The 20,653-nt window shown below is 42.7% G+C and overlaps 1 protein-coding gene across 1 annotated transcript in view; it reads left to right on the top strand.

Annotated features, from left to right (window-relative positions):
* TMEM236 (transmembrane protein 236) overlaps positions 1–20,653 on the top strand; it is a 46,464-nt gene that overhangs the window by 21,102 nt on the left and 4,709 nt on the right. Inside the window, exon 3 of the mRNA XM_079912730.1 lies at positions 2,007–2,136. Coding sequence (XP_079768856.1) covers positions 2,007–2,136 — 130 coding nt within the window. The remainder of the gene's footprint in view (positions 1–2,006; positions 2,137–20,653) is intronic.

Genomic DNA, 20,653 nt, shown 5'->3' on the forward strand with positions numbered 1-20,653 from the left:
AGGACAAATTGTGGAAGCAAAGCTATACAGACAAAATCTCACACAGAAGCATACACATACACACTCACAAAAAGAGGAAAAGGGGAAGAAATCATAAATCTTGCTCCCACAGTCCACCTCCTCAATTTGCGATGATTCGTTGTCTATTCAGGTATTCCACAGATGCAGGTACATCAAGTTGACTGTGGAGCTTTAATCCGCTGCTCCTGAGGCTGCTGGGAGAGATTTCCCTTTCTCTTCTTTGTTCTCACATCTCCCGGGGCTCAGCTTTGGATTTGGCCCTCCCTCTGCATGTAGGTCGCCGGAGGGCGTCTGTTCTTCGCTCAGACAGGACGGGGTTAAAGGAGCAGCTGATTTGGTGGCTCTGGCTCACTCAGGCGGGGGGAGGGAGGGGCACGGAGTGCGGGGCGGGCCTGGGGCGGCAGAGGCCAGCATGACGTTGCAGCAGCCTGAGGCGTGCTGTGCGTTCTCCCGGGAAAGTTGTCCCTGGATCCTGGGACCCTGGCGGTGGCGGGCTGCACAGGCTCCCCGGAAGGGTCTCTGGGGTCCGCGCTGTTAGCCGCGGCTCGCGCCCGTCTATGGAGCTCCTTTAAGCAGCGCTCTTAATCCCCTCTCCTCGCGCACCAGGAAACAAAGAGGGAAGAAAAAGTCTCTTGCCTCTTCAGCAGCTCCAGACTTTTCCCCGGACTCCCTCCCGGCCAGCCGTGGCGCACTAACCCCCTGCAGGCTGTGTTCATGCCGCCAGTCCTCTTCCTGCGCTCCGACCGAAGCCCGAGCCTCAGCTCCCAGCCCCGCGCGCCCCTGGCGGGTGAGCAGACAAGCCTCTCGGGCTGGTGAGTGCCGGTCGGCACCGATCCTCTGTGCGGAAATCTCTCCGCTTTGCCTTCCGCACCCCTGTGGCTGTGCTCTCCTCCGCGGCTGCGAAGCTTCCCCCCTCCGCCACCCGCAGTCTCTGCCCGCGAAGGGGCTCCTAGTGTGTGGAAACCTTTACTCCTTCACAGCTCCCTCCCACTGGTGTGGGTCCCGTCCCTATTCTTTTGTCTCTGTGTGGACTTTCTAGCCTTTTGGGATGTCAGAGGTCTTCTGCCAGCATTCAGTAGGTGTTCTGTAGGAGTTGTTCCATGTGTAGGTGTATTTCTGGTGTATCTGTGGGGAGGAAGATGATCTCCGCGTCTTACTTCCGCCATCTTCCCCTCGTCTCTCATGTTCATTTTAGAATCAGCTTGTCATTTTCCACAGAAAGTTGGAATTTTCATTGAGATTGTATCAAATTTTATCATTTTTTAAAATCTTATTTTCTAACTCTTTGTTTTTGGTGTGTAGGAATAATTTATCCATTTTGTGGAGATTTTCCCCATTTATAATCATATAGTCTATGAATAATGACAGTGTGTTTTTCTTTCCAATACTTCCACTGTTTATTTCTTTCTCTTGCCTTGTTACACTGGCTAGGACCTCTAGTACAGTGTTGAATAGAAATGGTCATGGTGTAACCTTTGTCTTATTCTTGATCTCAGAGGGAAAACTCTTAACATATCACCATTAACATGATGTTTGTCATAGCCTTTTTTGTAGATACCTTAAACAGTTGAAGGAAGTGCTCCAAAGCCGAGCTGGGTTTACCCAGCTCTCTCTTCTTGGAAGACCCAACACTAATGTTTGCCCCCCTAGCTCTTTGAGCTAGGACTCTCAGAGGCTCTGCTTAGCGGTTGGGTTGGGAGAGATTCCCCATTCCACTATTCCAGGAGCCTACTGTTAACTTTTTATGCACATTTACCAAGCTCTGTCTTTAACTGAAAGCTCTTCCATTGATATGAACCCTTATTACATCTTTAGAAATGGTTCAAAACCTTGTGGGGTTGAGCACCTAAAAAGCTGAAAACCAAGCTTCTAGTCTTTTAGTAAATGTATGTATAATTAATTTAGCACTGCTTTCAAATCTTCAAAGAATTGTGAACAAAGAAAGTACAAAAATTTAATGCTTCTAAATGGTCTTCTGAAAACAGGTTCAAAAGAATATTAATGGTTCCACTGATATGTTACCTGACCTGCCAGTCTCTTTGGTTCTGACCTGCTTGATCATGGTTGATATTATTGAAAAACTCAGGACATATCCTCTTAGAGGGAGGCAAAAGAGTAAGTATTCTTTTAAATACAAATATTTTTTAAAGTTTCACATATAGTTCACCTTTCTCCCACTCTTGTCTGTTGACATGTTTAATGATATATTTTAAGAGCTAAGATTACAGATAGAAGATTACAAATGAAGATATCCAAATGTAATTGTAGCTATACAGTTATTCTTTTTTGATTTTGATAGTACTGACAAATGGATAAAGTTACTAAATATTTAATACTAAATCTTTAATGTTTATTCTAACATGAAAATTACCTAAGTCAATTATTATAGATTTGTATTTTTAGGAACTCTCTCAAAACCTTAAGTTGAGATGAATAGAGAGTTTAGTCTGCATACCTTTGATACAGGAATTAATATGACTGCTGCAGATACGTCCTAGAGATATCTGTGTTTTTAATCGTGGATTGTCAAAAAGCTAAAGATCACACTCAAAACCAAGATATGCCACATTCTTCCAAAGGGAGCAGTTGAAACTAAATATTGGTTGGCCTTTAAAAAAACTATTTTGTTAATTGAATATTTTGTTCGGTCAGTCAAAAATTCCCTCAACTTTCATTTAATTTTATGTGATGGTATCTGTGTTTGATTTACAGTATTTGCATGGTATGGTTATTGTATGGCAAAGATTTTGCATTTGAAATGGGTAGGTTTTGTTAATCATTCCCTGACGGAGTGGATGGGAGAAATTGAGTGAGTCATAGGAGAACGCTTTGGGGTAATAGGGCGACTACTACAACCAGGAAGGAAAGCACTAGACTCATTTCTTATGAGCCATCACCCCTCCAGTCACTCTTGCTCCTCAGATTGAAAAGCAAAACTGAGTTGGAGGCCACCAGGAAACCTGAGACTCTGAGCTTCATATTTTGCACTTTGCCCTTGGGTGGCAGATGATAGACTGTTAAGTTTAACATAACACAGGTGACAAGGTAGATAAGATGGCAGCCAATGAGTCTGTTGAAGAAAAGATACTCCCAAGGTACATCTGCCCTCCACAGACAAGTGTATTTGTCTTAAACTGAGGATATTTGGGAATCGCCAAACCCTTTACTACTTCTGTGGACTGCTTAATGACAAGCCCATTTTGAAATTGGACTGTTTTTAATGAGTCTGTATTTTCCATGTTAATGTGAAGTTGCTACGTTTTTAGTGAAAATTCTCTTTTAAAAAATGCACATGTATATTTTTGGGAATCCTTTATTGGCGTTTTATATTTTAAGTGATGAGTTGGATTTTTAAAGGGGCATTTTCTTTGTATTCAGAAGTAGTGATGAAAAGAGAATCAAAATAAGAGAACCTCAAGGAAGAAGTCAGTCTTGGGGAGAAGACTCTAGAACATCTTGTTCAATTGCTGCTTCTTAGTTGAAGTGCCTCTTTCTTGAGCTTTTTCTTCTCTGCTCAAACTTAGGAAGGCTAATGTCTGGTTAAATAGCGCCACCGTTTAATAAAATCACACTTTAACATACTAGCATTCATTCAAAATACCTTTGTAAATATTAATTATATGTGTATTTAATTTTTGTGCAAACTTTGAACTCAATTCGTCTCCTATACTCATTTTAACAGGCATACTAATAAAATCAATTGTGTGAATTTTTAACCAATGGGGTATTCTCATTTATCCTCTGGAACGTAAATTAATACATAAACTCATAAACATAATACGTAAATCTGAATATAAGCAAGTATGCTATAAATACGGTTTCACTGCATGTGCTACCTCAGAATCAAAGCAGTAGGGTAAGGGTGTGTGACAGCAAAGTTTAGAATAATTTGTGTCGCTTTAGAAAATGTTGAGAAAGAAGTACATTCTCTTCTTTGCTCTCCAGATAGTTTGAAATGCATCCATACTAGTCAACTTATAGCAGTTTTCACTTTATACCAGATGAAACTAAGGTACTCTGCAATGCTTGGATTTATGGACACACTTGCACTACCCTACCTTGAAGTACAGTTGATTTACAATGCTGTGTTAATTTCTGCTGTACAGCAAAGGGGTTCAGTTGTACATATATAAACATTCTTTTTTTATATATTCTTTTCCATTATGGTTTATTACAGCATATTGAATAGGGTTCCCTGTGCTCTACAGTAGGGCCTTGTTGTTTGTCCGTTCTCTATATAACAGTTTGCATCTGCTCATCCCACGCTCCCAGTCCATCCTCCCCCACACTCCCTCCTAACTATACTGTCTTAATTCCAAGCTACCAAAGTTTGATCTTTGTATAGTTTTTCTTTTTCTAAATTTAAAAATAAAAGTTCTATATTTGACATATGCTTAAAACAATCTTCCGTGGCCCAAAGAATCCTTTCTGCTACTTCATACTACCAGTTGAAATACCTAAGTATCGAGTGATTACCAAGCCGTAACATTTAAGTGGATCATTTCCCATAGACTGGGGCTCACTTGGGAATATTTTTTGGAACACAGATCTCTGAGGCATGGCAATCTCACAGATGCACATAGCACCTAATAGTGTCAAATCCCGGTCATGGGAATAAATAATAAGAATACAATATATAGCCTGCATGTCCCCCACTCTTACTAGTATGTGGGTACAAATGAACACACTTTTACATTTCCATCTGAATTTTGCTAGCTCAGTCCCAACCTGTTAGTGACTGGACCTCCATTTCTCTTCCTCTCCCATATTGTTCTCTCTCCCATGTTTTAATTTTTTTGGCTGCGTTTTGGGTCTTCGTTGCTGCGCGTGCGCTCTCTCTAGTTGCAGCAAGTGGGGGCTACTCTTAGTTGTGGTGTGCGGGCTTCTCATTGTGGTGGCCTCTCATTGCAGAACACGGGCTCCAGTAGTTGTGGCCCGTGGGCTCAGTAGTTGTGGCTCGCAGGCTCTAGAGCGCAGGCTCAGTAGTTGTGGTGCACAGGCTTAGTTGCTCCGTGGCATGTGGGATCTTCCTGGACCAGGGCTCGAACCCATGTCCCCTGCATTGGCAGGCGGATTCTTAACCACTGTGCCACCAGGGAAGTCCCTCTCTCCCACTTTTAAATGAGACCCTATATGGGTCTCCTGTGGTCTCATTTGTTGGTCTAGACTGTTGAATATCCTCTTGCCCCTACTTTCCTCTCAGCTGTCTTTCTCATGTTCAAACAACTTCGTGTGCTATTTTCCCACCACCCCTGCTCGACTCTGCTCCAAACACCCTTAGTTACTGCTGTTTCTTGCCTCTGGGATATTGCTTGATGTTCTGCTGGTGTTTTGAATTGATTACCTTTCCCCTGCCATTGGAGTATTGACTTCCCTCCCCTGAGTTCTACGTTCCTAGAGAAGTCCCACACAGAGTCATGGAATAGCTATTTTCACTTAGAAACACAACGCTTTTATCCCCAGAATGTATATGGAATCACAGACTGTCTGGGCTTTAATGATTTCAAGTAATGGCCATTCAATCCACTGGAAACCACTGTTTCCTCTCCTGCCACTAGATGTTATGGCTGATTCTGGTAGAGCTAGACTCCTTCTTCTTTGGGAGTGGCTTTTTTTCTGAGGAGCCTCATAGTTTGTCCTTACATCAGCCTCACCTTTACTGTCTGAACCCCAAATCATGGTCACCGTTAGATTCTCCTCCCTGCCCCCACCAAGATTCCTTAACTCCCATATAAACCAGTGACTGCAGACAGACATATAAGGGAGTCTGTGGTTAGGAAGTGAGTTTTCAGTTCTCCCTGCAGGACTTATTAGAGTAGCATGAACCCAGCTTGGGCACCATATTACAAAGCGGTATAATAGCGTATCGTGGTTAAAGTACTGTAGGGCCCCAGGTGACGGCAAACTTCATTTTATCTAAGGTGCTGGAGGTCAGAAAAGACTAAGGGGAATACCTGGAATTTGTACGAGTTTGTAGGCAGACATGGTGAAGAAAGCTTTCTCCACAGAAGGAAGGTTGGGTCTCTAGAAACTCAGGTGTCCATGTAATAAGCGGGCATGTTTGGGAGGCAAAAATAACTTCGGCTGCATTTCTCACCCTGAGTAGGCAAACCTAGCGCTGGCACGGAAGTTGCCTTCTCTTTTTTTTTGCGGTACGCAGGCCTCTCACTGTTGTGGCCTCTCCCGTTGCGGAGCACAGGCTCCGGAGTGCAGGCTCAGCGACCATGGCTCATGGGCCCAGCTGCTCCGCGGCATGTGGGATCTTCCCGGACCGGGCCACGAACCCATGTGCCCTGCATCGGCAGGCGGACTCTCAACCACTGCGCCACCAGGGAATCCCCCGGAAGTTGCCTTCTTAAGACCAGCTACTGTTTGCTTTTCAAATAGTCAATTTGGAAACCTCCAAAGCTGTAAAGATCTTCTGGAGGTGGGGAGAGCAGGAGGGGGAGGCTGAACTGGGGTCTCTGGATGCCCCAATTCCTACTTCAACCAGAGAAACACAGCTTTTGTTTGTTTAGGAGTTAGCGTTTTATGTAAGATTTCATTGGAAAAAGTGCTTCTTCTAAATGTCTGCAAATCAATGTAGGACCTCATTTAGAGTTGTTGGCTGTACCTATATCCAGCCAATTCTCAGCATCTCCAGCCATTAGTCCCATGATGACACCGCACAGTCTAGAAAAAAATGTGACCCGCTCCAAGGTCTTGTGATCGTTGCTGCTCTGGGGTGTGAGACGATGCAATGCAATCCAATCCCATCTAATACAGTGCAATTCAGCTTTGCAGACAGAGCTGGATCATCCCGGTGGAGTACACACAGGTTTGAGGCCCAACACATACAAAAACCAGATAACATTTTTAACATTCCACTTTTGAATTTTTAAAATTTCCCATGTTTTCTGTTTCTCCAAAATAACACATATTTATTTAAGGATTATCAAATAGACATAAACAAAAAAGAAGAAAACGGAAATCAACCAGAGTTCTACACACTAGAGATCTATAACTGATAGCATCTTGATGGGTGTTCTTAAGAAAACCTACTTTATAACTTTTTTTTCCCTCAACAATGTGTGGTGGGTATCATTCTTGTTAAAAAATGGTGGCTATTGGGCTTCCCTGGTGGCACAGTGGTTGAGAGTCTGCCTGCTGATGCAGGGGACACGGGTTCGTGCCCCGGTCCGAGAGGATCCCACGTGCCGCGGAGCGGCTGGGCCCATGAGCCATGGCCGCTGAGCCTGCGCATCCGGAGCCTGTGCTCCGCAACGGGAGAGGCCACAGCAGTGAGAGGCCCGCGTACCGCAAAAAAAAAAAAGGTGGAGATTATTCTTGTTATTACATCTTCTACTGCATCATTTTTGTTGGCTGAAAAATATTTCCGTGTATTAAGGAGCCATGACTTATTAACTTACTGTTGGACAACTAGATTTTCCCCGTAGTTTTGAGCTATTGTAAACACGACTGTTAATGACTTGTTCGGAAGTGAGAAGGGTTGAGAAGAAAAGGACAAGGATGTGGTTAAAATGAGTAAGGTGGTGTTTGTTTGAGTTGGGCAGGGGAGACAAGCCAGGTTAGAGGACACAAGTGTGGATGGTGCAGGGGGTCTGTGTTTACAGGGACCCTGTGCTGTGTATGGGAGCCATCAGCCACTGTGCGAGGTAACTAGCCAAGCAGAGGCTGGGGACAGAGTTAACTGCTGCTGGGCGGCAGCCGAATGATGTCAGGATGATGACCATAGACAGTGTCCTCAGAAGACCCTGAGCATCCGCACATGCCCAGACTCCTTGGCAACAGCGCTTGCCAGAAGAAAGGCACAATTATGGACTGGCTGCTCATGAGGACAAACACAGAGGGGGTCGCAGGGGGTTGTACCAAGGGGGTGGCAAGATGGTTTGGCTATATTAGGGCTATCTGCATAGTCAGACGTGACTGGCTAGAAGTGAGATGGACAGGCTGTTTGAGTAGAAACCATCATAGCTCTGCAGAGGAGGCGGTTTCCGTCAACACATCAGGAACAGGTGCAGCGTAAGGTTTTCAACTAAATCTGCTCTCAGTGGCCCTACTCCAGTTCCTTCCGTGTAGCCTCAGGGACTTGAACCAAGTGCTGCAGGGACTTTGGCAGCACAGACGAATTTTTCTTTAGGTGAAATGCCTCCGTGTGCGACCTCGGGCTCAAGGATATGCAAGGTTTTAAGGCTGGCACCTGTCATTTTTTTTAAGTTCTCCAAGCAATTCTGATGCCCACCTTGATTGAGAGCCTTTAATTATACATTAGGAACTGAGACAAAAAACAAGTTAAAAGCCGAGAGATGAAATCCAAATTCCTAAAGGAACCTCCTTTCCAGATTTCCTTGGAATGGAACTCATCACTCTGTAACCAAATAGAATGTAAGAGACGTCACAGAAGGTAAAAGAAAAAAAAAGGGGGAGACACTACTTTTCTCTGAATAAAATGAATGGCGTTTTGAGTCCCCCTTTGCTTCTTTTTCAGAAAAAGCTTATCATACAATCCGAACCCAGTATGTGAGCTGGGTTTCCATAAGTGTTTTGCAATGTGGTTAGAGAGTACGTGTGAGGAACACTGTGTTTGCGGCCATGCCAAGAAGGGGGAGGATTTCCTTTTAAACCCTCCCTTTGCTATTTAGAAGGAAGTTTCAGGAAAGTATGTCAGCTCTAGGATTTTTTCCCCTTCTCAAGAAGCAAGTAGCCATTTACCGGACTGGGAGTGAGAGAAGGGTAGAATTTCTGATTTATACCTTCTACAGAGAGACCAGCTGTCAGGATTAGGACAGTGTAGACCGAGCCAGAAACTGGACTGCAGTGGGTCCCTGTGTCAAAAGGCATGGGGCATCAGGTGCTGCCAGAAATGAGTTAGGACTCCCTTTAATTAGGACAGCTTTCCACGATTGTAACAATTTGGCATTTAATTGTTAATTTTTTCCTAGGGAGGCAGACTGAGTTAGGACTCCCTTTAATTAGGACAGCTTTCCACGATTGTAACAATTTGGCATTTAATTGTTAATTTTTTCCTAGGGAGGTAATAAAATGTGTGAACAATTTCAATACATAAAGTGAGATTTTTGAGAATTGCAAGATATTTTCAAAATAAATATTTTCGAGGACTCTAAGAGTAAGGGAACCTAAAGAATTCAGCATGCATTACTTTATAATAGCAACAAAATTTTATGGCTCCAGCAAGAAATTAAAGGCATAGGTCACTGATTTTCAGTATCTTGATTTCCTTGCGCAGGATTGAAGAGAGTGACACAGGTTGTTGAGCTGGTGGCCAGACAGCCTTTTGTTTGCATCGTGTATACATCAGTGGTAGGGTCCAGTGCATAGGGACACCAGTTTTCTCAGACTCTGCTTTCACAGGTGATTTTAGGCCCCCAAGTCCCCCCTTTTCAGGTGGGATGGATGTTCTAAAGCAGCGGTCCCCAACCTTTTTGGCACCAGGGACCGGTTTTGTGGAAGACAATTTTTCCACTGCCCCATGGGGGGCGGCAGATGAAGCTTCCCTCGGTCGCCCGCCGCTCCCCTCCTGCTGTGCGGCCCGGTTCCTAACAGGCCGAGGACCTGTACCCGTCTGTGGCCCGGCTGCTGGGGACCCCTGCTCCAAAGTATGCTTCCTATGAACTCACAAACGCTCTCTTCTGGGAACCACTCATCGGCGCTTTCATCCCCTGCCTGGTGCCTCCTACTGCCGCCAGTGCCCGGGAGGCTTTTGAATCCCTTGAGCCACCCCTGGCACCCCTGGGGATGCCGGCCCGAGTCCAGGGGCTGTGCAGGCGCTGTGCTGCGCATGCACGCACTCTGCTGGGCCCACAGCCAGCGGTCTTCCCTTACCGTTGAGCTGCACGGTCCCCAGGCTGCGCTGCCAGGAGCTCCAAATGCCTTTTAGGGCTTCTTTACCTAATCAGTCCGTGGTCTCGCTTAAAGGGCTCCATCTAGCACCCAGGCCAGAGGATAGTCTGTGCAGGATTCCCAAGTCTTCCTGTGATGGGAGGGGATTGAGAGCATGGGGACCGGGGTTGGGGGGAGGGCGGGTATTATTCAGCCTGGTTTTCACGCTTTGGCTTACCTGCCTTAGTGCAGATTTTTCTTTTTTCCTCCAGAATGCGCATGGCTCCATCATGCTCATAGTCTCTGGAACAGGAATTCCTCCAATCTTTTATGCAGCAAATCTTTATGGAGGATCTGTTCCATACCAGACACTCCACTAGGCTCTGGGAGTGAAGTGATGGGTGAAAACAAGCAGAGCCCCCATTGCATGGAGCTCACTGTCTAGTGGGTGTGGTACCACGTTTCTGAAGGACACTAACAAATACCTATGATTAAAACTGAGGTAAGGGCTCAGAAGGCCACAGATCAGGCTCATTCCCACATGTGTCCATTTTTGTCACCCTGATTGGGCTCACACTGGGGGTTCTAGCTCTGGTCTATATCCAAGCACTTAACTAGTAGAGGAATTTCAAACCACTTAGAAATCTAGAATTATTTATTGTATATATTAATGCATATTATATATAATATACTTATTACATTGTTAGCATAATTCATATTATCATTATTATAGTATACATACTATATTAATATAAATGTAGAAAAATAAGTTTTCTACTTATGTACTGTAAATTAAATTACATTCTCTCAAGAACAAATACTGTATGCTAACACATACATATAAAATCTACACACAAAAAAAATGTTTCTGAAGAACCTAGGGGCAGGACAGGAATAGAGACGCAGATGTAGAGAATGGACTTGAGGACACAGGGAAGGGGAAGGGTAAGCTGGGACGAAGTGAGAGAGTGGCATGAACATATATACACTACCAAATGTAAAATAGGTAGCTAGTGGGAAGCAGCCGCATAGCACAGGGAGATCAGCTCAGTGCTTTGTGACCACCTAGAGGGTGGGATAGGGAGGGTGGGAGGGAGACGCAAGAGGGAGGAGATATGGGGATAGATGTATACGTATAGCTGATTCACTTTGTTATACAGCAGAAACTAACACGACAATGTAAAGCAATTATACTCCAATAAAGATGTTTTAAAAAAGGGAAAAAAATAAATTAATTACATTCTCTGATATAAACACATATCAAAGAGGAGAAGGACCAGAATATCCCAAATGAAAAGCTGAAGATTAGAAAATGAAGAAAGTTTTCTCAACCTTAACAAATGGAATTTTTAAGAATCGATAATATTGTCAGTTTTTAGCAATTCGTGTCTAGTATTAGAGGGAAAGATGGTCTTTAAACTACCAAGCCTTCCTGCCGTGTCCTCAGACAAAAGAATTCCCGTAGAATTTCACATTGCCTAAAATTCAGAAATGAATTTATTTCTTGTCAGATTTATGCAATGCCTAGCAGGGAACTGGAACTGAATCTGAGGGCTTTTGAATTTACCAGATCACAATACAATGCCTTTTGTAAAGAAAGTTGTCACAGTTGTCTCACAACTGAGAATGTATGCCCAAGAAGTCTTGCAGAACTGATGATAGGTTGAATTCATTAGTATTATTAGTTATTATTATTTGATGAAACCGTGCATACAGTTTTGAGCACAGAGAGTAGTACGCTGGTCAGTGTTTAAACAACCGTCTCTCCGGGTGGGGGTGGTGGGGAAGCCCTGATTTGTAGCATTTGCCAATTTTTTTCCGGGGTGAATACTCTCACAGTGACCAATTTACAGATACCAAGGTGGTATCGCTGAGCACTGATCACGGAGTTGAGAAGAGGTACACATGGCTATCAGCTGGTGCAAGCTGTCTCTGCCTGCATAGGGTATATCTGTGCAGTAGCATATTTCTTTGTGAATAGGCAAACCTAAGAATTAGTCTCTGTTAGTTTGACACTATGTCTCCAAAGTTTTGACCTCCCCTGATATATGGGATACTGGGTAGCAGTGTAACTATAACCAAAGTTTAACTGTAATCACTGTTTACTGCATTCTATTTTCTATTCTCTTCTAATTCATTTAAAACAATTATTTAATGCACATAGGGCTGTTTCTCTGTGTCACGCACTATTTTAAATGCTTTACAAATGTTGACTCAATCCTTCATCATAACCATGCTGGGAGGTCGGCGCGGGGTTTTGTCATTATTACTTGGCAGTGACGTTACTTGTCTTCCCAACCTCAGACGTGCTCCTCAAAGGAAACTGTATATAGACACAGGTCAGCGAGTTTAGTCAGTGGAGACGGTGAAAATAACAATGTTTGTAATTTGCATTTTAAACACTTAAGAGTATCAAAGTGTTTATTTTAGATGGAGTGTATTTTATTATTTATTTGTATATTTGTTTTATTTTTTTAAACATCTTTATTGGAGTATAACTGCTTTACATTGTTAGTTTCTGCTGTATAACAAAGTGAATCAGCTATACATATACATATATCCCCATATCTCCTCCTTCTTGCGTCTCCCTCCCACCCTCCCTATCCCACCAATCTAGGTGGTCACAAAGCACCCTGTTGATCTCCCTGTGTTACGCGGCTACTTCCCACTAGCTATTTTACATTTGGTAGTGTACATATGTCCATGCCACTCTCACTTTGTCCCAGCTTACCGTTCCCCCTCCCTGTGTCCTCAAGTCCATTCTCTACATCTGCGTCTCTATTCCTGTCCTGCCCCTAGGTTCTTCAGAACCATTATTTATTTATTTTTAGATTCCATATATATGTGTTAACATACAGTATTTGTTTTTCTTCTTCTGACTTAACTTCACTCTGTATGACAGACTCTAGGTCCATCCACCTCACTACAAATAACTCAGTTTTGTTTCCTTTTATGGCTGAGTAATATTCCATTGTATATATGTGCCACATCTTCTTTATCCATTCATCCAATGATGGACACTTAGGTTGCTTCCATGTCCTGGCTATTGTAAACAGAGCTGCAATGAGCATTGTGGTATATGACTTTTTTTGAATTATGGTTTTCTCAGGGTATATGCCCAGGAGTGGAATTGCTGGGTCGTATGGTAGTTCTATTTTTCGTTTTTTAAGGAAACTCCATACTGTTCTCCATAGTGGCTGTATCAATTTACATTCCCACCAACAGTGCAAGAGGGTTCCCTTTTCTCCACACCCACTCCAGCAGTTATTGTTTATAGACTTGTTGATGATGGCCATTCTGACTGGTGTGAGGTGATACCTCATTGTAGTTTTGATTTGCATTTCTCTAATGATTAGTGATGTTAAGCATCCTTTCATGTGTTTGTTGGCAATCTGTATATCTTCTTTGGAGAAATGTCTGTTTAGGTCTTTTGCCCATTTTTGGATTGGGTTGTTTGTGTTTTTGATAGTGAGCTGCTTGTATATTTTAGAGATTAATCTTTTGTCAGTTGTTTCATTTGCAAATATTTTCTCCCACTCTGAGGGTTGTCGTTTCATCTTGTTTAAGGTTTCCTTTCCTGTGCAAAAGCTTTTAAGTTTCATTAGGTCCCATTTGTTTATTTTGTTTTTATTTCCATTTCTCTAGGAGGTGGGTCAAAAAAGATCTTGCTGTGATTTATGTCATAGAGTGTTCTGCATATGTTTTCCTCTAAGAGTTTTATAGTATCTGGCCTTACATTTAGGTCTTTAATCCATTTTGAGTTTATTTTTGTGTATGGTGTTAGAGAGTGTTTTAATTTCATTCTTTTACAGCACCACTTATTGAAGAGGTTTTCATTTTCCATTGCATATTCTTGCCTCCTTTATCAAAGATAGGGTGACCATATGTGCATGGATTTATCTCTGGGCTTTCTATCCTGTTCCACTGATCTATATTTCTGTTTTTGTGGCAGTGCCATACTGTCTTGATTACTGTAGCTTTGTAGTATAGTCTGAAGTCAGGGAGCCTGATCCCTCCAGCTCTGTTTTTCTTTCTCAAGATTGCTTTGGCTATTCGGGGTCTTTTGTGTTTCCATACAAATTGTGAAATTTTTGTTCTAGTTCTGTGAAAAATGCCAGTGGTAGTTTGACAGGGATTGCATTGAATCTGTAGATTGCTTTGGGTAGTAGAGTCATTTTCACAGTGTTGATTCTTCCAATCCAAGAACATGGTATATCTCTCCATCTGTTTGTATCATCTTTAATTTCTTTCATCATGTCTTATAGTTTTCTGAGTACAGGTCTTTTGTCTCCTTAGGTAGGTTATTCCTAGGTATCTTATTCTTTTTGATGCAGTGGTAAATGGGAGTGTTTCCTTAATTTATCTTTCAGATTTTTCATCATTAGTGTATAGGAATGCAAGAGATTTCTGTGCATTAATTTTGTATCCTGCAACTCTACCAAATTCATTGATTAGTTCTAGTAGTTTTCTGGTATCATCTTTAGGATTCTCTATGTATACTATTATCTCATCTGCAAACAGTGACAGTTTTACTTCTTCTTTTCCAGTTTGGATTCCTTTTATTTCTTTTTGTGTCTGATTGCTATGTCTAAAACTTCCAAAGCTATGTTGAATAATAGTGGTGAGAGTGTGCAACCTTGCCTTTTTCCTGATCTTAGTGGAAATGGTTTCAGTTTTTCACCATTGAGAACGATGTTGGCTGTGGGTTTGTCATATATGGCGTTTATTATGTTGAGGTAGGTTCCCTCTATGCCTACTTTCTGCAGGGTTTTTATCATAAATAGGTGTTGAATTTTGTCAAAAGCTTTTTCTGCATCTATTGAGATGATCATATGGTTTTTATCCTTCAGTTTGTTAATATGGAGTATCACATTGGTTAATTTGCATATACTGAAGAATCCTTGCATTCCTGTGATAAACCCCACTTGATCATGGTGTATGATCCTTTTAATGTGCTGCTGCATTGTTTGCTAATATTTTTTGAGGATTTTTGCATCTATGTTCATCAGTGATATTGGCCTGTAGTTTTCTTTCTTTGTGACATCTTTATCTGGTTTTGGTATCAGGGTGATGGTGGCCTCGTAGAATGAGTTTGGGAGTGTTCCTCCCTCTGCTATATTTTGGAAGAGTTTGAGAAAGATAGGTGTTAGCTCTTCTCTAAATGATTGATAGAATTCGCCTGTGAAGCCATCTGGTCCTGGGTTTTAGTTTGTTGGAAGATTTTTAATCACAGTTTCAATTTCAGTGCTTGTGATTGGTCTGTTTATATTTTCTGTTTCTTCCTGGTTCAGTCTCGGAAGGTTGTGCTTTTCTAAGAATTTGTCCATTTCTTCCAGGTTGTCCATTTTATTGGCCTATAGTTGCTTGTAGTAATCTCATGATCTTTTGTATTTCTGCAGTGTCTGTTGTTACTTCTCTGTTTTCATTTCTAATTCTGTTGATTTGAGTCTTCTCCCTTTTTTTCTTGATGAGTCTGGCTAATGGTTTATGAATTTTGTTTATCTTCTCAAAGAACCAGCTTTTAGTTTTATTGCTATCATTTATTGCTATCTTTGCTAACATTTCCTTTATTTCTTTTTCGTTTATTTCTGATCTGATCTTCATGATTTCTTTCCTTCTGCTAACTTTGGGGTTTTTTGTTCTCCTGTCTCTAATTGCTTTAGGTGTAAGGTTAGGTTGTTTATTTGAGATGTTTCTTGTTTCTTGAGGTAGGATTGTATTGCTATAAACTTCCCTCTTAGAACTGCTTTTGCTGCATCCCACAGGTTTTGGGTCATCGTGTTTTCATTGTCAGTTGTTTCTAGGTATTTTTTGATTTCCTCTTTGATTTCTTCAGTGATCTCTTGGTTATTTAGTAGCATATTGTTTAGCTTCCATATGTTTGTAGTTTTTACAGGTTTTTTCCCTGTAATTGATATCTAGTGTCATAACATTGTGGTCAGAAAAGATGCTTGATACGATTTCACTTTTCTTAAAATTACCAAGGCTTGATTTGTGACCCAAGATATGATCTATCCTGGAGAATGTTCCATGAGCGCTTGAGAAGAAAGTGTATTCTGCTGTTTTTGGATGGAATGTCCTATAAATATCAATTAAGTCCATCTTGTTTAATGTATCATTTAAATCTTGTGTTTCCTTATTTATTTTCATTTTGTTTGATCTGTCCATTGGTGAAAGTGGGGTGTTAAAGTCCCCTTCCATGATTGTGTTACTGTCGATTTCCCCTTTTATGGCTGTTAGCATTTGCCTTATGTATTGAGGTGCTCCTGTGTTGGGTGCATAAATATTTACAGTTGTTATATCTTCTTGGATTGATCCCTTGATCATTATGTAGTGTCCTTCTTTGTCTCTTATAATAGTCTTTATTTTAAAGTCTATTTTGTCTGATACGAGAATTGCTACTCCAGCCTGCTTTTGATTTGCATTTGCATGGAATATCTTTTTCCATCCCCTCACTTTCAGTCTGTATGTGTCCCTAGGTCTGAAGTGGGTCACTTGTAGACAGCATATATATGGGTCTTGTTTTTGTATCCATTCAGCCAGTCTATGTCTTTTGGTTGGAGTATTTAATGCAATTACATTTAAGATAGTTATCGATATGTTATGTTCCTATTACCGTTTTCTTAATAGTTTTGGGTTTGTTATTGTAGGTGTTTTCCTACTCTGTGTTTGCTGCCTAGAGAAGTTCCATTAGCATTTGTTTTAAAGCTGGTTTGGTGGTGCTGAATTCTCTTCTTTTGTTTGTCTGGAAAGGTTTTAATTTCTCTGTCCAATCTGAATGAGATCCTTGCTTGGTAGAGTAATCTCATTGCAGCTTTTTCCCTTTCATCACTTTAAGTATGTCCTGCCACTCCCTTCCGGCTTGCAAAGCTTCTGCTGAAAGATCAGCTGTTCACCTTATGGGGTTTCCCTTGTATGTTATTTGTTGCTTTTCCTGTGCTGCTTTTAATATTGTTCTTTGTCTTTAATTTTTGATAGTTTGACTAATATATGTCTTAGCATGTGTCTCCTTGGATTTATCCTGTATGGGACTCTCTGCACTTCCTAGACTTGATTGACTATTTCCTCTCCCATACTAGGGAAGTTTTCAACTATAATCTCTTCAAATATTTTCTCAGTCCCTTTCTTTTTCTCTTCTTCTTCTAGGACCCCTATAATTTGAATGCTGGTGCATTTAATATTGTCCCAGAGGTCTCTGAGAGTGTCCTCAATTCTTTTCATTCTTTTTCTTTATTTTGCTCTGAGGTAGTTATTGCCAGTATTTTATCCTCCAAGTCACTAATCTGTTCTTCTGCCTCAGTTAGTCTGCTATTGATTCCTTCTAGAGAATTTTTACTTTCGTTTATTGTGTTGTTCGTCATTGTTTGTTTGTTCTTTAGTTCTTCTAGGTCCTCGTTAAACATTTCTTGTATTTTCTCCATTGTATTTCCAAGATTTCGGATCATCCTTACTATCATTACTCTGAATTATTTTTCAGGTAGACTGCCTATTTCCTCTTCATTTGTTTGGTCTGGTGGGTTTTTACCTTGCTCCTTCATCTGCTGCATGTTTCTCTGTCTTCTCATTTTGCTTAACTTACTGTGATTGGGGGTCTCCTCTTCACTGCCTGCAGGTTCATAGTTCCTGTTGTTTTTGGTGTCTGCCCCCAGTGGGTAAGGTTGGTTCAGTGTGTTGTATAGGCTCCCTCGTGGAGGGGACTGGTGCCTTTGTTCTGGTGGATGAGGCTGGATCTTGTCTTTCTGGTGGGCAGGTCCAAGTTTGGTGGGCATGGAGTGTGGGGCGGGCCTGCGGCGGCAGAGGCTGGAGCGACATTGCACCAGCCTGAGGCGCTCCATGCGTTCTCCCGGGGAAGTTGTCCCTGGATCCCGGGACCCTGGCAGTGGCGGGCTGCACAGGCTCCGCGGAAGGGGGTTGTGGATAGTGACCTGTGCTCGCACACAGGCTTCTTGGTGGCGGCAGCAGCCTTAGCGTTTCATGCCCGTCTCTGGGGTCCGCGCTTTTAGCCGCGGTTCGCACCCGTCTATGGAGCTCCTTTAAGCAGTGCTCTTAATCCCCTCTCCCGCGCACCAGGAAACACTGGTCTCTTGTCTCTGCGGCAGGTCCAGACTTTTCCCCGGAATCCCTCCCGGCCAGCCGTGGCGCACTAACCCCCTGCAGGCTGTGTTCACGCCGCCAACCCCAGTCCCCTCCCTGTGCTCTGACCGAAGCCCGAGTCTCAGCTCCCAGCCCCGCCCGCCCCGGCGGGTGAGCAGACAAGCCTCTCGGGCTGGTGAGTGCCGGTCGGCACCGATCCTCCGTGCGGGAATCTCCCCGCTTTGCCCTCCTCACCCCTGTTGCTGCGCTCTCCTCCGCGGTTCTGAGCTTCCCCCTCCGCCACCCGCAGCCTCCGCCCGCGAAGGGCCTCCTAGTGTGTGGAAACCTTTCCTCCTTCACAGCTCCCTCCCACCAGTGCAGGTCCCATCCCTATCCTTTTGTGTCTGTTTATTCTTTTTCCTTTTGCCCAACCCAGGTACGTGGGGGGGTTTCTTGCCTTTTGGGAGGTCTGAGGTCTTCTGCCAGCGTTCAGTAGGTGTTCTGTAGGAGTTGTTCCACATGTAGATGTATTTTGGGGAGGAAGGTGATTTACACATTTTACTCCTCCGCCATCTTGAAGGTCCTCATTATTTTTTTAATCTCTAAAAGTACTTTGACTGAAAGTGCTTTGTGTGCTTCATATGTTTTTAAAATTTTTTTCATAAGACTGTGACTTTTCTTCTATTCCTGATTTTTTTTTTTTTTGTCTCAGCATGTTATATTTAAATCATTAGCAGTTTTCTTTCTCTAGACCATTTTCCTCTCAGGGAAAAATTGATTTCAGGGACTGTGCATCAAGACTAGTCATACTTTTTCTGAATGAGTCTTTAATTTGATCTTCTGGTTGCTGTGAGTTGAATAACAACCTCATTTCACATCAGCTGCCTTGACGGCCTCAAGAGCCTCTTTGATGAACCCCCAGGTCCTCTCTAGCTCCCGTGCCCTGCATTGTCCTCATCTTTGGTGAACTTAGAATAAACTTAGAATCAAGTCCGAAACGTTTATCGTGGCCCATTAGCTCCACATCAGCTGGCTTTGCCATGGACAGTTTTGTCTAGTTCTTAAGGGTCTGAGGTTCACGCTCCATCCCTCTCCTTGCTCGCTGTGTGACCCTGGAAACAGTCCTTAATCTCCCTCTGCCTCAGTTTACTCATCTTTAAAATGGGAACATAATAGTATCTACATCATAGAGGTTTATTATTATTATTATTATATTGAAGTATAGTTGATTTATAATATTGTGTTAGTTTCAGGTATATAGCAAAGTGATTCAGTTATATATATTGTATATATTTCAGATTCTTTTCCATAATAGGTTATTACAAGGTGTTGAATATAGTTCCCTGTGCTCTATGGTAAATCCTTACTGCTTATCTGTTTTATATACAGTAGTTTGTATCTGTTAATCTCATATTCCCAATTTATCTCCCCCCACACCTTTCCCCTTTGTTAGCCACATCATAGAGTTTTTCTAAGGATGAAGTGAATGGATGCATAGAAAGGGCTTAGAAGGGCACCTGGTATGGAGAAGACACTTAGTAAGTCTTAACTTCTCTCCTCTTCTTCCCTCTCTTGCCCCCCACCAGCCCCTCACCACACTCTCCTCCTTTCAGCTCATTTTAGCTGAAGGAGCTTTACACCTACTCTTCCTAACACCTGGAAATTTCCTTTCTCCATTTCTCACATAATTCATTCCTATTTATTCTTCAGTCTCTGCTTAACTGTCACTTCCCAGATCCAGGGGGCGGAGTGGTGAAGGCAGGGACATTATCCGCTGCATCATTCTCATTGCCCAGCCTAAGCTTGGAACAGCACTCTACAGTGTGTCTGCTGACAGCAGACAGCTTGGGTGTCCAAGTGTTCTAGCCCTTAACCAACATCAGGTGCGGTCTTTTGGCCACGCCATGCGGGGATCTTAGCTCCCCAACCAGGGATCGAACCTGTGCCCCCTGCAGTGGAAGGTGAAGTCTTAACCACTGGACCACCAGGGAAGTCCCTGTCAGGAGCAGTTTTGAAGCTGTTGTTTGGAGAGGCAGTTTTGAAGCCTGTCCCCCTACTAACGGCGCTACCTAGCACTCGCCTGCTGTTGGCACTTGAGTCCAGCCCACTTCCCCTTCAAAAAGGCCATTTTACCCCTAAGCTGAGATTTCCTTTTCCAAGTTGCCTTTATACAGTGAAATGTTTGAATGAATAAAATTAAAATGTTGATTTCATTTTAAAAGTTCATTTTTAGTAGCATCATTCCTGTTTTGTTTTTAGGTGCCCTTTTTTCTGATTCTTCTCTCTCCTTTTGCTCTCTTTTTATTTAAATAACTTTTATTGCTTTCTTTTTCTCTTTGCAAGAGGAATACATGTCACTCTAGAAAATTCCTCACTACTGATTTGTTACGTTGTACTTACACTTTCCCTGTAAGTGATCTAAAACTTTTGGGGAACAAGTTAGAGATAGAAATACATCACTATGAAGAAATAATAAAGCAAAAGAGGTGTGAGTTACCTACTTAAACATTTATCTGTTATCAAAATTGCATTTCCTGGGCTTCCCTGGTGGCGCAGTGGTTGAGAGTCCGCCTGCCGATGCAGGGGACGCGGGTTCGTGCCCCGGTCCGGGAAGATCCCACATGCCGTGGAGTGGCTGGGCCCGTGGGCCATGGCCGCTGAGCCTGCGCATCCGGAGCCTGTGCTCCGCAACGGGAGAGGCCACAGCAGTGAGAGGCCC

Source organism: Stenella coeruleoalba (genome assembly GCF_951394435.1).
Source record: "Stenella coeruleoalba genome assembly, chromosome: 2".
NCBI lineage: Eukaryota > Metazoa > Chordata > Mammalia > Artiodactyla > Delphinidae > Stenella > Stenella coeruleoalba.